Raw genomic sequence first — 15,353 nt, 5'->3', positions numbered from 1 at the left:
TACTTCTGCTTCTAAAAATAATAATGACAGCAGCAGCAACTACCAGTCATTAAGCAGCCTGACATGTACTCACAGAGACGGGCACTGTTGTTTTAAGGAGGGGAGATAACGAGTATTGCTGGTCTCAGGTCTTGTAACTGTGGGATTCCAGACCTTTGTGCCTTGAGCGCTGGCCCCATCACCCTCTGCTGGCACCAGACGGGCAACATTTTAGTCCAGCATTACCGGCTAGTTCCCGGAAACTTGGTGATGCCCACTGTCTGCTGGGCAAGAAGGATTCGAGTGTGCCTGCCTCATTGCTGCCTCTCTCACCTGCTGCTCTGACTCCGGGGGCCATTCTCGGACTAGTCTCAGATGTTTCTGTCTTGCTAGGTTGTTGGTCTCTGTTTATACTTAATTCACTGCAGAGCTGTATGATGTCCTGGTAGATATAAGTAGACATAAGTAGGTGTTAAATGTTGATGGTAAAAGATCTGGGCATACTTGCTTATAAGAAATAAGACAAAAATGGGCCTCCCTGGTGGCGCAAGGGGTTAAGACACAACCTAGTGAAGCCGTCTGCAGCCTCTGCAGCTCGAGTTCGATCCCCGGCTGGCCAGGGAGCAACCCACATGGTGCAGCAGACCTCTCCTGTCTCGCCCGCTGCTCCCCTCAGCAGTGGATTTCAGTGGATCCGCCTGTTCTGCTTCCCACTTTGTCCCTGGTGAGTCCTCTCACCACCCCATGACTCTGGCCTGTAACCCAGCTCTTGTGTGCATAAATAAATAATAAAAATTTTTTTTTTAAGATTTATTTATTCAAGAACTGGGGTACAGGGCACATGTGTGGGAGGGTGAGAGGATTCACCAGAGACAGAGCTGGGAACAGAACAGGTAGACTGACGAAATACACTGCTGAGGGGAGCAGCGGGAGAGACAGAAGTCTGCCGCGCCATGTGGGTCTCTCCCCAGCCGGCGGGGATTAAACCCGCGCTGCAGAGGCTGTGGACAGCTTTACAGTGCGGTGCTAAACCACCTGTGCCACCAGGGACGTCCATAAATAATAAAATCTTAAAAGAAAAAAAAAAAAGAAAGAAATAAGACAAACATAACATCTGAGGTGATTGTTATAGGTGTCTAGAAACAGGGTGACTGGTCTGTGATAGTGTGTGTACGTAACTTTTTTTTTTTAAGATTTATTCATTCATGCATACAAGAACTAAGACACAGGCCAGAGGTGTGGGAGGGTGAGAGGATTCACCAGAGACAGAGCGGGGAGCAGAACAGGCAGACTGACGAAATCCACTGCTGAGGGGAGCAGCGGGAGAGACAGGAGAGGTCTGCTGCGCCATGTGGGTTGCTCCCTGGCCGGCCGGGATTGAATTTATGCCGTGGACGCTGCCGATAGCTCCACAGCGCTGCGCTCAACGGCCTGTGCTACCAGGGAGGCCCCATAACTTCTTTTTTTGCTATCCCCTCACTAAGACAGTCTCCCCTGAGCGGATGCAGAGAGTTTTATCAGGTGACTCTGGAGAGACTAGGGTGCTACCGGTGGGCTTTCTTCCTCGTGACTTAGTGTCTGCTTTTAATTCAGCCTAAAAAGGCGTTCAGTCTTCCCAGTTCTCCTTGTTAAGATAGTGACCTCATGCAGACAGGAGTGGCAGCTTGGATTGGAAATTGCCTTGGATCATTTGGCAGGAACTGTGGTTTTGGTGGTGTGGGTGGAGGAAAGCCTGTCTAAAGGCCTCTATTTCTTCTTTACTCAGAATACCTTCCTGTTGACTCATTTGGAAATCATAACGAAAAGCAGAAGGAACACTGGAGAGGCAGCTGCCAGCCATGGCTTGTTTTCTCTTGGGGCAGATATTTGGGGATTGGAGAACACGGGCTTTAGAAAAATGAGGAGACTTCACAGCAGACCACTGAGGTGCTGGCACTGAGGTACTGTAAAAAGTGTCAGCCTGCTGCTAGAGGTCATCCGTCAGTAACAGAATAACTGAAGATCTTTTCTTGAACAGTGTTGATAAATGAATGCTCCCAAAAACCCGAAGCTTTGAAAGAGTGGCGGGGGCAAGATTAGAAAGGGCAGGGTTGCCGAGGCAAAAATCCCATGATCATTAAAGATCGAGAAATGTACAGACATAAACGCCAACTAGAACTAGACATGGTTCTGTCACTCGCCAGCCACAGAGATTACAGACAATATACACGCCTCAGCCCACCTTTAAGAAGGCTTAAAAGGAAACAAGTTAGCACGACTTAGCTCACTGTTGCAACAATTTTTTTTTTTTTTGGCCCAGAAGGCCTGTTGCTGTTTCTAGTCTAGACTTGGCTTCTTCATCACTGACAGTTTGAAATGGTGTCGTGCTTGACAATGGCTTGACTTTGGAGATTTTCCTTTGAAAACTTGAGGATTTCTACAGAAATATTTTTGGGTAGATTTGGTCTTTTTTTATTATTAAATTTTTTCTTTATGAGGGCTCTGAGGTTAAGAGGGAGGGGGAAGCGACAGAGGGAGAAAAAATATATATCCTCTCTGACCCTTGCTGCAACTCTGCAGGTCACGAATAAGAAAGTTTGCAAGAAGAGAGGCTTCTTTCAGAACTTCAGTCAATGTTCAGAAAGTAGTCAGTAATCTAAAAATGTTCAGGGTGGTAGCAAAAATATATACACACATAAATATGTAAATAAATAAGTCTTTTAGCAAACTAGGAATAAATGGGAACTTCCTTGCTTTCAGAATGGGTATGTGTGAAAAGCAAAAAAATTTACACTTGATCATAAATGATTGAAAGCCTTTTGTCTAGAAAAAATTGGGAATGAGACAAGGATGTCTCCTACAATTATTTCTTCTGAACATTGTACTGAGGTTGTTAGGGGGAAAAGGCTGTCCTGAAGCTGATCCCATAGGGCTTTGTGGACTCCACCCCCACCCCAGGCCAAAGCCAAAGACACTGGGAACTCCACATCCCATCATCACCCAAGGGAAGGTGGCTGGGACCTGAGGGTGGGGTTCAGCAGCCAGGTTGGTATAAAGCCAGACACGTGGACTTTGGAGGGGTCCCCCATTTTGGCTCTCCGCCACCTCGCAGCATCCGGCCAGCTCGGAGAGTGCCTTTGGGTTTCCAGGTCGGCGGATCGGGTAGGACGCATTTAAGATTTTATTTCCCTATTTTCTCCCTGAGTTGTCCATTTTCCTTCTTTCCTTTTCCCTTGTCAATAAACCTTTTATTAACCCTTTTGTGTGTGCCTGCAGTGGAGTATTCATAAGTCCCTTTTAAGCGCGCGGGTGAGGACCCACAGCCAGGAACCCGTTCAATATCGGGGCTGCCCTGTAACAAGGTTACTAGTCATGGCAGGAAGTCAAGGAAAAGGAAGGTGTGATAAGGACGAATAATGGAAATGAGGGAATAAAATTGTCACCATTTGCAACAACACGCTTGCCTATGTAGAAAACACAAAAATAATTCAGATAAACTATTAGAATGAATAGGTGATTTTGGCAAGGTATTCAGTACAGAGGCGCCAGCATGCGCGCGCGCGCACACACACACACAATTGCACCTATAAATACTAGGTCCAGGGCCTCCCTGGTGGCGCAAAGGGTTAAGCACCCCACTTTGAAGCAATCCGCAGCCTCTGCAGCACGAGTTCGATCCCCGGCTGGCCAGGGAGCAACCCACATGGTGAGGCAGACCTCTCCTGTCTCTCCTGCTGCTCCCCTCAGCAGTGTATTTCAGTCAGTCTGCCCTTTCTGTTCCCCACTCTGTCTCTGGGGAGTCCTCTCACCCCCCGCACCTCTGGCCTGTACCCCAGCTCTTTTATGCATAAATAAATCTTTAAAAAAAAAAAAAGCAAGAGAAGATTGCAAATTCTAGTCTCGTCAACTAGTCTCCAGCAAGATTCCACAGCCTGTTTTCAAATGGATGGCTTCTGACCCCTGTGAGAAAAGAAATGGTGCTGAGAGGTCCCTAGGACTCCGGGAGAAGAGCCTGTCCCGTGGGTCTCATTTCCTTTTGCAAGGGGCCACCTGCATGGTGACCCAGAGAAACTCGGTGCCATCTAGGTTTGAGCAAGGCATTTGACAGCCCGCCCCGTGGTCCTGTCGCAGGCAGGCGGGGGAGCGCGGACGAGGTGGTGATGCAGTTAAGATTTGTAGCCAGTTGAAAGAAGGGCTGCTAGGTGGAGGATGACCGCATGATGGGTGTGCAGTTTCTTCCTGGGGGGTGAAAATTTTCTGGAGAGAGTTGGCTGCTCAATATTGTGAATACCCTAGAAACCACTGAAGAGCACACTTTTAATTTTAAAGTGGCGAACTTAATGTTATGTGAATTTTATCTCAATATAAAAAGGAGCCGGTAGGCTTTTAATTCACAGAAAGCTCTTTAGGGCATGCTCCATGTGAATGGATCCGTGATGGACTGATCGAACTTGCTTTTGACTTGTTGCTTGGGGGGTAGTTAATAGTCGCGTTCTGCTTTCCAAATATCTTTAGTCTGTTGATGAATTTAGTAGTGGTCAGTGTGACATCTTCTGTGGGGACCAAGAATTCGTGGAAAAATAAAACAAAGTGACACAACCCAAGATGCTGATTAGTCATTCATAGAGATGTGGCATATGCAGCAAGGCAGCCGTGGGGCTGTGCTGACCGGTGGCCGCCTGAAGTTGGTCTTCAGTGCTGGGAGCCACACTTTGAGATCCTGTGGGTCTAGAGAGGGATGCCGGGAATGTGGTGGGCTTCTTGTCACGCCCACTGTGGGCACTGCTGGCAGAGCAGAGTCCGTTTCCCCGTGGAGCTGACGGTCCTCCACAGGAAGTCCCCAGTCAGTGGGAGGCTGAGACTCACTTAGATGAGCGTGACCAGGGCGACAGAAGGCCTGTGAGTCAGGTAGGAAGAGTAACTGACTGAAAGCACAAGGTTATTAATGTGGAAACAAGATTTAGTGAGCCTCTAGAAGCCTCGACTCTCAGGAGTTCGGCCTGTCATCCAGTACAGGAATTCATCCAACTGTTAATGTTTTACCTACATTATTAAAAAAGTCCTTGCTGGGCCTCCCTGGTGGCGCAAGCATAGCACTATGAAGCTATCGCCAGCTGCTGCGGCCTGAGTTCGATCCCCGACCAGGTTGCTGACCCACAGAGACAGCAGACCTGTCTCCCCGCTGCTCCCCTCAGCAGCGCCTTTCAGTAGATCCGCCTGTTCTGCTCCCCGCTCTGTCTCTGGTGAGTCCCGTCACCCCGCACCTCTGGCTCGCGCGCAGTCCTTGTATGTGTAAATGAAATAAATCTTAAAAAGTTCTTGCTGTTACAAAGATCAGCAAGAAATTTCCCAAAGACTTAAAAAACACAAAACCCGCTTTAGGAAAACCCGAGCTGCAGATGCTGTTCGGTGAGTAACAGCCGAGCGAAGATTGATGTTTTCATCTAAGGAACCTGCATTCTCAAGTTACTTAAAAACAGTTTTTATTTTCATTTCCTGTGTTATTTGAAATACAGTTCCTGTGTTTCTATTTTGAATGACTTGATAAACTTTCATTGTTCAGTTTTTTTTCTGATACAACTGAAAAAAAAGTCGGGAAAAACGCCTCCAGCGAGGCAAGGGGAGCGCGTGCTCGAGCGCCTCCCTGGCGGGACGTGTGGCCGGCGGACGCGGCACCGCGAGGGCGGCTGTCCGGGGGGCTCTGGGTTAGCTGGCAGACCCGCACGGCCACTCGCACCGTGGACATCAGAGACTGAAAAGTGCGACGGCACAGCCAGTGGGCGCGTGCCAGGAGCCGTGCAGCCGGGAGACACTCGCGCTGGCGCGGCGAGCCGCGTGTAGTCCCGCGGAGGGTTCTGCGTGGGGAGAAGGGAAACTCGCCGTGCGAGATGTGCGCCTCCACGGCTGCCTGTCCTTCCCCGCGGGGGACTGCTCCTCCTCCCCTCAGGCCCAGGCCTGTTCACAACGCTGGGTGTGACTTGCCCCCCCACTGAAATTCCCCTTGCTCAAGTCACCTGTTTCCACTCCTGATCATCCTTAGCCTCGCTAGCATGGACAGCCTTCGCTCTCCACGACGTGTTCCTCCTTGTAACTCAGTCTCTTGTAATAGTTTTCTGTATTGTCTATTTGAGAAAATAAATCCAGGTAGCACCTCCTCCGGGACGCTCCTGTGAATCCCCCTGCCCCCCAGCTCTGAGGTAGACGCGCCCTGCTTGTTTCTGCAGCTGCCCTGTGTCTCTGGAGCGCACCTTTTCACAAGCAGGGGACCCCGTAGGTACCAGCGTCTCCGAGGCAAGGACTGTGCCTTTGGTGGGCATCGGAGTTGGCTCCTCCTCCTGTGTTGGGGCTAAGTACTAGCTCTAAAGGGGAGACTTGTGGGCCTCCCCGGTGGCGCAGCGGGTTGAGCGCAGCGCTGTGCAGCTGTCCCCAGCCTCTGCAGCGCAGGCTCGATTCCCGGCCGGCCAGGGAGATCCCCACATGGCGCGGCAGACCCCTCCTGCCTCGCCCGCTGCTCCCCTCAGAGTCTATTTCGGTCAGGTCTGCCTGTTCTGTTCCCCGCTCTGTCTCTGGTGGATCCTCTCACCCTCGCGCACATCTGGCCCGTACCCCAGTTCTTGTATGAAAATAAATCTTTAAAAAAAAAAAATAAAAAGGAGATTTTCGACACATACTCGTCCCCCCCAGAACTGCTCCCAAAGGGCAGGGGCTCGGCTGTAGCTGCTGAGGCTCAGCTGTCTCCATCGAGGCTGGCTGCTTGCTGATGTGCTTCACATTTAGGGGTAGCGGCCTTCGGTGGGTAGCGGCGGTGGAGGGAGACACGCTGGGTGCGCAGGGCCCTGCTGCTGAGCGCCTGGTCAGGGAGTGAGCACTCGGTCCCTGTCGTCCTGGGGGTTGGGTTGGGTTTGGTTGAAATAACTGTTGAAGTGCACCTTACCTGCCGCGAGGCCGTCCCATGTTTAACATGCAACCTGGTGATTTCCTCGCAAGCGCGCCGGGCGGCGGCCACTGTGGTCTCCTGTCTGTCACCTCAGCAGACCAGGGGCGCTCTTGGAGCACAGTGACTCTTAGCTGCTCATTTTGGGGAAGTGGAATTGGCCTGCCTTGTCCAGTTCAGCAGGAAGGAGCCGTGTGCTCAGGGAGAGGCCTGCGCCGGGCGCCAAGAGACCCAGAGGTCACATGAGTCACCCAAGAAGGGGAAGGAAGGCCCCGTTTCTCGCTGCGGCAGTTCAGATGGGCTCAAGGTTGTCCTTGTTGCTTGACCCGGAGCGCAGGCCTTGGTCGCTCCTGACTGGGCACCGCCGGCCTCTCTAGCACCCGCCACCCTGGGGCCTGGTTGGCTCCCCGGGGCCTCTCAGGGCAGCCCGCGCCGCTGCACGCCTGGGTCAGGCCTTGGGGTCTGCACAGCCCTTTGCCGGCCGGGCCCCGCCCTCCGGGCCTGCGCCGCACCCCGGGACCTGCCGGCCCCCCTGGGAAGCAGACCCTGGGCGCCTCTGGGGCCTCTCGCGGGGCGCTGGGCGCCGGGGTCTGGGGGGGGCGGGGGGGGCGGGGCGGGCGGGCTGCCCGGCGGGGCGTGGCCGGGAGCTCTCCCGGCGGAACCGAAGCTGTGGTCGGCCCAGTTCCGGCCACGGAGGTTCCGCTCTGGGCCGGGGCGGGGAACCCGCCAGGCCAGTTCCCCCGGCCCCGCCCCGCCCCGCCCGCCTGCTTGCGGCCGGCCTGGCCTGCGGGGCTCCCCTGCTCGCGGCTCCCCTGCGGGGCTCCCCTGCTCGCGGCTCCCCTGCGGGCCGGCCTGCGGGGCTCTCGCGCGCGGGCGGTGTCAGGACCCGCGGGCTGTGGCCCGGAGGCCGCCCCGGCTCCCCGCGCCTGCGGGTTCGCGTCTCGCCGCCCAGGCCCCCCCCCCCCCCGCCCAAGCCCCCCCCTCCCTCCCGCGGCCCCGCCGGGATGCCCCGCCCGATGCCGGCCTCGCGCGCTCGCCCCCAGCCACCGCGGCGCTGCCAGAGGTCGGCCCCCCAGCTCCCCGACCCTGGACCGGGACACGCCTTCCTCCGGACCCGCCTCCGAACCTCCGAAGGCCGGCCGCGCCGGGGCCCAGGCCCGACCCCCAGAACTGCTCTCGGCAGCCTGTCCCCGAATTCCGCACCCGCGTCCCCGGCCGCGGGGCGTGCGCTGCCGTCGCGCCGGGGGTCTCGGGCCCGCGTGTCCCGGTTCGCCTGCGTCCCTTCCCGCAGCCCCCGGCGCCGACCCGCCGCACCCCCTGTGAAGCAAACCCTCTTTCTTTCACGCGGGCCCGCAGCTTGCGGGGGCGGAGACGGCCGGGTCCGCTCCGGAGCCCGCGGGAAGGCGGGGCTCGCCGGCCACACGCCCGTCCTCTTCACAGCTCTGCGAGTCCGCCGGGTGGACGTGGTCGCACCGCCGGCTCTAATTTCTTTGCTTCGCAGCGAGGTTACAGGTTTTTCTTATCCGGCCTCCCCGGTGGCGCAGCGGCTGAGCGCTGGGCTGCGAAGCTGCCCGCGGCCTCTGCAGCGCCGGTTCGATCCCCGGCTGCTCCCCGGCCACCGGAGGAAGGTCCCACCTCGGTCCTTCTGCCTGCTCTGCTCCCCGCTCTGGCCCTGGTGAGTCCTCTCACCCTCCCGCGCTTCTGACTGTCCCCAGTGCTTGTGTGAATAAATAAATAAATCTTTAAAAAAATTTTTTTCTTATACCCACTGTCCATTTATGTTTCATGAAATGCCTGTTTGTGTCCCTAGCCATTTTTTTTTTTTAAGATTTATTTATTTGTTTATACAAGAACTGGGTCAGTCAGAAGCGCGGGAGGGTGAGAGAATTCACCAGAGCCAGAGCTGGGAGCAGAACAGGCAGAAGGACCGAAGGACACTGCTGAGGGGAGCAGCGGGCGGCAGGAGAGGTCTGCGCGCCATGTGGGACCCTCCTCCGGTGGCCGGGGAGCAGCCTGGGATCGAACCGGCGCTGCAGAGGCCGCGGGCAGCTTCGCAACCCAGCGCTCAGCCGCTGCGCCACTGGTGAGGCCCCATCTAGCCATTTTGAAGGGGAATATTTGTCATTACGTGTTTAAAAACATACACATAAAAAGGATATAGGTTATTAGCTCTTAATTATGCCCCTCCCATTTAGCTTTCTTTTCAAATTTTTATATTTTAATTGCCTCGTAGAAGTTTCACTGCTGTTTACGTAGCCCTTTATTTCTCTTCTTTTATGATTTCTGCCTCTAGTCTTTTTGAAAAGGCCTTTCCCATGATCATATCATACGACCATTCATTTCTATTTCTTTTGTTTTTTAAATCACTCATCCATTGGTGTTTAGTGTCAGTAGCAAAATGTGAGGCCAGGAGTGGACTCTTTCCCCCTTCCAGCTCTGTAGAGCTCATCACCCCCAGTGCCTTCTGAGCCTCTTCTCCCCCAGGCCCAGCAGCAGACTGCTGCCAGCATCAGTTCTTCCTCCGTAATTACTCAGCAGTTTTCTTTCTCTTTCTACCATTGTCTTAGTTACAGAGCTTGTTATCTCGCACCTGGATTCCAGAGGCGGCGCCAACAGTCGCTCCCTCATCAGCTGCCACACTGCAGCCCCCTGGCTGTTCTCTGCTCAGATGGACCAGGCCGCTCCTCTGCCCGGCAGGCCAAGGTGCCGGCCTTCCCGTGGCCCCTCTCTGCCCGGTGACCTGTCTCCCAAGCGCGTCACTGCCGTCATGCCTTTTTGCCCTGTTTATGCTCTTTCCTTTCTCTTAACTGTCTCTTTTCCCCACTCTCGCCTCTCGCAATGCAAGTGATCCCACAGGCGGAGCCCGGCCGCGGGTCCTGTGCAGCAGCAGTTGCGAGTCTCCTTCCCGAGGGGGTGGGCGGGCGGGCGGGCGCCGTCAGGGGCTGGCAGGCGGGTGCTGGCAGTCTGCTCCTGGTATTTCCTGAGTGAAAACGCGGCTGTTGGGGTAGATAATCGTGGGGGAAATTGATTTAAAATATGTCTAAAGCCAGGCTTGTAAAAAATAGGCTAAATGTGAAAGGCATATAAGAGTGCCCTCTGGCCCACACCCCAGTTCTTGTATGCATATAAGTAAATTAAAACAAATCTTTTAAAAAAAGAATTCCTTTTTAAAATAAGAGTTTTGGTGCCATATAGCAAAGGCAGACAGACCCTTACAAGCATTCCTTTTTTGCGCTAATTGCGTCGGCTTCCCCAGCGGTGCTGCATGGCAGGCAGCTGCATGGGCTGTGGAATCCTCTCTGGCGTGTCCTGGGGGTGGCAGCCCCCCGGAGAGGGAGGCAGCGCCTGTGGGGTCGGATCTCCCCGTGGCGTTCAGGGGTGTACTCCCCACTGCTGGCGGGTCATCGCGGGGAGGCCCTTTTCAGGAGCCTCGGTTTCCCTGTCTGGAGTCAGAACAGAGCCACTGCCTCCGGGTCTGCGAGGAAGGGGTGCAGCACCGCTCCCGTGCCCACCTGCCTGCACCCCGCTCTCAGCTTTAGGGTGAAAGTGAGGGGCGGGCGCCCCTGCTTGGTGGCCAGTCCTCACACGTGATGCCTTTCTTCTGGGTTAGATTCGCTAAGGTCGGTCCACGGTCCAACTTGAGGAGGAGATGTAGAAAGTGTGCATCCCTTGAGGCGAGAAGAAGGACTGAGCTGTGGCCAGCACTCCTGGGAAGCTCTTGTGGCCGTGCTCAGAGTGCCGGCCGCCCCTGGGGTCCTGAAGCCACCACCTGCTGCGACACCTGCAGAAATATTAAATGACTTACTCGTTAAAACCCTTTTGCAGGGGTCCCCCGGACATCAGGGGATCCCCATGGAGGCCTGTGAGCTGTCATGCCTTGTCAGGAGATGTCTCGATTGTCAACCCCCTGAGTAGTCCCGACTTGACTGCCCCCTCCTCCCACACACGCCTGGTTTCACCAAGGCGGAGTGTCGCTGACCAAGATGTCATTAGGCGACGCACGACTGTGTCCTGTGCTTTCTCCTCTACATGCAGACCTGTGATAAAGTCAGATTTATAAGTTAGGCCCAGTAGGAAGTTACCAGCAGTGACTCACAGTAAAGCAGGGTAATTATACAACATACACTAGTGAAGGCTGTGTGACTGTGGTCGCTGTCAAGATGCCTCGTGGTACGCGTGCAGTGCTTCGGACCGCCGTGGACAGCCGCTAACGAGACTCGGAGTGTGCAGCTGAGGAAAAGAGGGGCTGCTGTGCTTGTTTGCTGATGAAGAAAGACCTTAAAACCCCACAGTGATGTTCTGAAACACGCGATCAGGCCCTCCCTCTCTGAAGGCCCGCCTGCGTCCCTCTGACCAGGGTGAGGGGCAGTCTCCTGGTGTGACCGGCGGCACCTGCTGCTGCCGCCTGTCCTCTGCCTCCTGGCACAGGCGGTACTGCTCCCTCGCCTGCCTGCTCTGCCCGCAGGTGCCCGTGCCACAGCCCTCGGGGAGCGCCTTTCAGCCTTTAAGATTTATTAAAATTGGTGGATGCTGTGAAACTAGAAGACAAGTTAATATTTAGGGTAGCAGGATTAGGAGCCCCGAGATGCTGGCGTTGGGGACAGGGACAGAATCAGACACAGGCACATCATGAAGAGCGCAAGTAATGGCGCTAAGGCAGGATTGGAGAGGGAGGGTTTAGCAGCTGCAAATACAGAAAAAAAATAATCAAAGTTTTTGTTAATTGGAAAAGTGTAATACAGTGATTTAATCTGAGGCTCGCGGCTGTGGAGGGACAGCCCAGGACCGGGCCGACTGCCGCGCAGTTTCCCAGGGAGTCTGCCTGGGGATGGAGCGCAGGGGGTGCTGGTCCCACTCTGGTGGCAGCCCTCGCTCTATGCCAGGCCCCGTCCTTGACGCTCTGGCCCCTGCAGTCCTCCTGGGAGGCACCCAAAAGAACCGGAGCCATTCTGCTTACACAGGCATCTCAGTGGACCTCACCATGTTAGCGGACAGGAGGGCCGGGCACCCACTTTTTAATACTCAGTCAAGCACTGTGTGACCTTCGCACTTCCCGGGCGATCTCCTTCGCTCCTCAGCAGTGGGCCTATTGCGGAAAATATCGTTACTCCCCTTCCACAAACACAGAAACAGGTTAGGTGACTAGTGTCTTGATGAATGACAGAAAGGCTGTCTCTCCAGGTCTCTTCAGGTCCCTGCCTGCAGTGGTCACCTGACATCTTTAATTCCTCGTGTCCTCTTGCCCCAGAAGGCAGCCTCGGCGCCAGTGGGGACTAGGGCCGCTTTACAAGAGCTTTCTGGTCACAGAATCCTGAAATGAGACGGGCTTTCTCGCCGGTGACCTGAGTCCATGTGGCGTTAGCCCACATCGTGCTTGGGAGCACTCAGGCCTGTGCAGCGGTGACTTAGTCACTGTGGACCTCTTCTGGAAAACTCACTTGTTTTTTCCCCCATCTGACGTTTGAGTTCTACGCCTTGAAATCTGAAGAATGTGAATGACATCAGCCTTCCCACATCTGCTAGAAGAACAGCTTTATTTTTTTTTTTTTTATTTTTAAAGATTTATTTATTTATTTATACAAGCACTGGGTACAGTCAGAAGAATGGGAGGGTGAGAGAATTCACCAGAGTCAGAGCGGGGGGGCAGAGCAGGCAGAAGGACCAAAGCACACTGCTGAGGGGAGCAGCGGGCGGCAGGAGAGGTCTGCGCGCCATGGGGGACCCTCCTCCGGTGTCCGGGGAGCAGCCGGGGATCGAAGCTGCGGGCAGCTTCACAACCCAGCGCTCAACCGCTGCGCCACCGGGGAGGCCCAGAAGAACAGCTTTAAATGAGGGCTTTTTTAAACTGGTGTCGATGAAATCTCTGAAATTATATATTGAATTTAAGCGTATGCACATTTTTTCGGGGAAGGAGCGATAGCTTCCCTTAGCTGTTCAGAGGATTGTCAGCGACGCACACCATTCTTTGAAGTCGTTGTCCGAGGTGATGTTTGATCACCCGGGTCTCTGACGGCAGGAAGGGAACGCGCTTCTGCGGCCCCTGGGGCTCCCTGCAGCCCTGCGAGCGGTGGCTGAGGGGGAAACGCACTTTTCTTTTCCTTTCCCCCTTCACGGCCTCCTCCGTCCTCCTGAGAAGCACTTACGCGGGAATTTATAACCTGCCACTGGCATTTTCTTCAGTATTTCGGTGAGAGAGTTGACTTTTTGCTAGTCCCCAAACAACCTTGAAAGCTGAACGCGGGAACGCACTGTGGCTTCTGAGCTCGGGAACGAAAAGAGCCGCAGCAGGCGGCCGTTCTGGCGGGGCGTGGGCGCGGGCGCAGGCCGGGGGCTCCTCAGGAGTGGTGAGGAGGGCCTTCAGGGGCAGGGAGAGGTGCTGAGGTTTCTGGACCCAGTGGGGCCTGGGGGCCAGTGGGCTCTGTTCCGCCACAGGGGAGGCGGGGTACAGAAGGTGGAGACATCTATGCCAGGAGCTCCTCACGTCCCCGCCTCTGAAATCCTCAGGGCTCCCTGCGCTGGACAAGGCCTCGCGTGAGACTGAATCTTAGCATTTTGGGTATCGTTCATGTTCAACTTTAATGGTCAACTTAAACATCTCCGAGGAAGATGGCTGTTGAGCTTATGCTCCGAGAGTTCAGCTCTTCCCTCTTTCTCACGTCTGTCTCCTTCGGTGCAGGTGGATGGAAGCGTGCCTTGGGGAAGACCTGCCCCCCACCACGGAGCTGGAGGAGGGGCTGAGGAATGGGGTCTACCTGGCCAAACTGGGCAACTTCTTCTCTCCCAAAGTGGTGTCCCTGAAGAAGATCTATGACCGGGAGCAGACCAGATACAAGGTGAGTCCTTCCCTGCTTGGCGCTCGCGTTCTTACGGGCCTGAGAGAGAAGGTTGGCGTACGTGGGCGGCCCCGCGTGAGCGTCACTGAGAAGTCCGTGTGCTTAGTCTCACAAAATACCTGGCGAGTGGAGAAAATAGTCAGCTTATAGCAGTAGAGGAACTCTGGCTGTCTGTATTTCTGGTAGAATCCTTAGGATGCTGTGTATCTAGACGTTTTCATTGTCCTGAGGATTTTTTTATTTCTTAGAAGCTAGAGGAAGGAACTAGGGAAGTGACTACTTTAAATGTAATTTTAACCAAATACTGAGATTTGTTGGCACATTCAAGACAATAGTTTCTTTAGACAAAAGATCACCCTGTGATATTAGAGTTCAAGGTAAAATGAGGAAAGTGATCCAATTTCAGAAAATTGAGACACATGAAAGGGTTAGAGTCTTGTTGCCCGAGGAGGAGGAAGAAGACTGCTTAATTACACTGCGTTGTTAAAAAGGACCAAGTCCTGTTGTCTACAGAGCTTCTGTGGGGGACCTTTCCTGTCAGCTCTATTTTTAAAAGATTGAATATCAAAGAGAGTGTGGCCAGTGGATGGCCAAGGCAGGAGCTGAGGCAGAGCGAGTGAATCCCAAAGACCACGGTCTATGGTGTGGCCCTGGGAAGGCTCCAGGGTTCCTAAGCGGGAGGCGCCAGCGTAGCTCGGAATGTGAGCACAGCTCTGTGGAGCGCCCTCACGTCTAAGGGGACCTCGCACAGTCTTGAGAGCAAACTTTTGCAAAGATGGTTACAGAGCATTTGCCCCGTCTTGCCAGCAGTACCTCAGGGTCTTTTTCATTTGTCCTAGGCAACCGGCCTTCACTTCCGACACACTGATAACGTGATCCAGTGGCTGAATGCCATGGCCGAGATTGGACTGCCCAAGGTAACCCGCGTCGCCGCGGCGTGGCTCTGGGGCTTCTGGGACAGCAGTTCTCCTTCTGCCTGTAGAATTATCCTCAACTGAATTAAAAACAAAGATCATATATTTTTTTAAGATTTATTTATTTATGCATACAAGAGCTGGGGTACAGGCCAGAGATGCAGGGGGCGGCGGGAGGGTGGTGGTGGTGGTAAGTTGATTCCCCAGAGACAGAGTGGGGAACGGAACAGGCAGACTGCCTGAAATCCACTGCTGAGGGGAGCAGCGAGAGACAGGGGAGGTCTGCTGCGCCATGTGGGTAGCTCCCTGGCCGGGAATGGAACTCGTGCTGCAGAGGCTGCGGACAGCTTCACAGCGCTGTGCCTAACCCCTTGCGCCACCAGGGAGGCCCCAAAGATCATATTTTTAATACCAAAGAACCTCTTCTATTTGCTTTAGGAAATAGTTTTGTTCTTTTTCTTTCTTATTCTTCATTTCTGCTGTACCACACTTTAGAGAAATTCCCTATGATGTCATTTTCTATAAATTGTAGATTTACATTAAAATTCACGTACCATGAAATTCATGTTTTTAATGTGTACAGTTCCAAGATCTTTATTTTGTCATATTAAAATTTGACTTTAGGAAATATCATAGAAATATCACCTTCCAGGTTCAAAATAATCAAATATATAGGCAGAATGGAGAGTCATTTTTTACTTCAAATTGTAGACA

At 54.0% G+C, this 15,353-nt stretch overlaps 1 protein-coding gene across 2 annotated transcripts in view; it reads left to right on the top strand.

Annotated features, from left to right (window-relative positions):
* The window catches only part of IQGAP1 (IQ motif containing GTPase activating protein 1), an 82,902-nt gene that overhangs the window by 15,207 nt on the left and 52,342 nt on the right, over positions 1-15,353 (top strand). For both annotated transcript variants that reach the window (XM_037509925.2, XM_037509924.2), the window contains exons 3-4: positions 13,569-13,725; positions 14,565-14,642. In XM_037509925.2, coding sequence (XP_037365822.1) covers positions 13,569-13,725; positions 14,565-14,642 — 235 coding nt within the window. The remainder of the gene's footprint in view (positions 1-13,568; positions 13,726-14,564; positions 14,643-15,353) is intronic.

Source organism: Talpa occidentalis, unplaced genomic scaffold, assembly GCF_014898055.3.
Source record: "Talpa occidentalis isolate TD23 unplaced genomic scaffold, MPIMG_talOcc4v2.1 talOcc4.14, whole genome shotgun sequence".
Lineage (NCBI taxonomy): Eukaryota > Metazoa > Chordata > Mammalia > Eulipotyphla > Talpidae > Talpa > Talpa occidentalis.
This window is presented reverse-complemented; position numbering and strand designations above follow the sequence as displayed.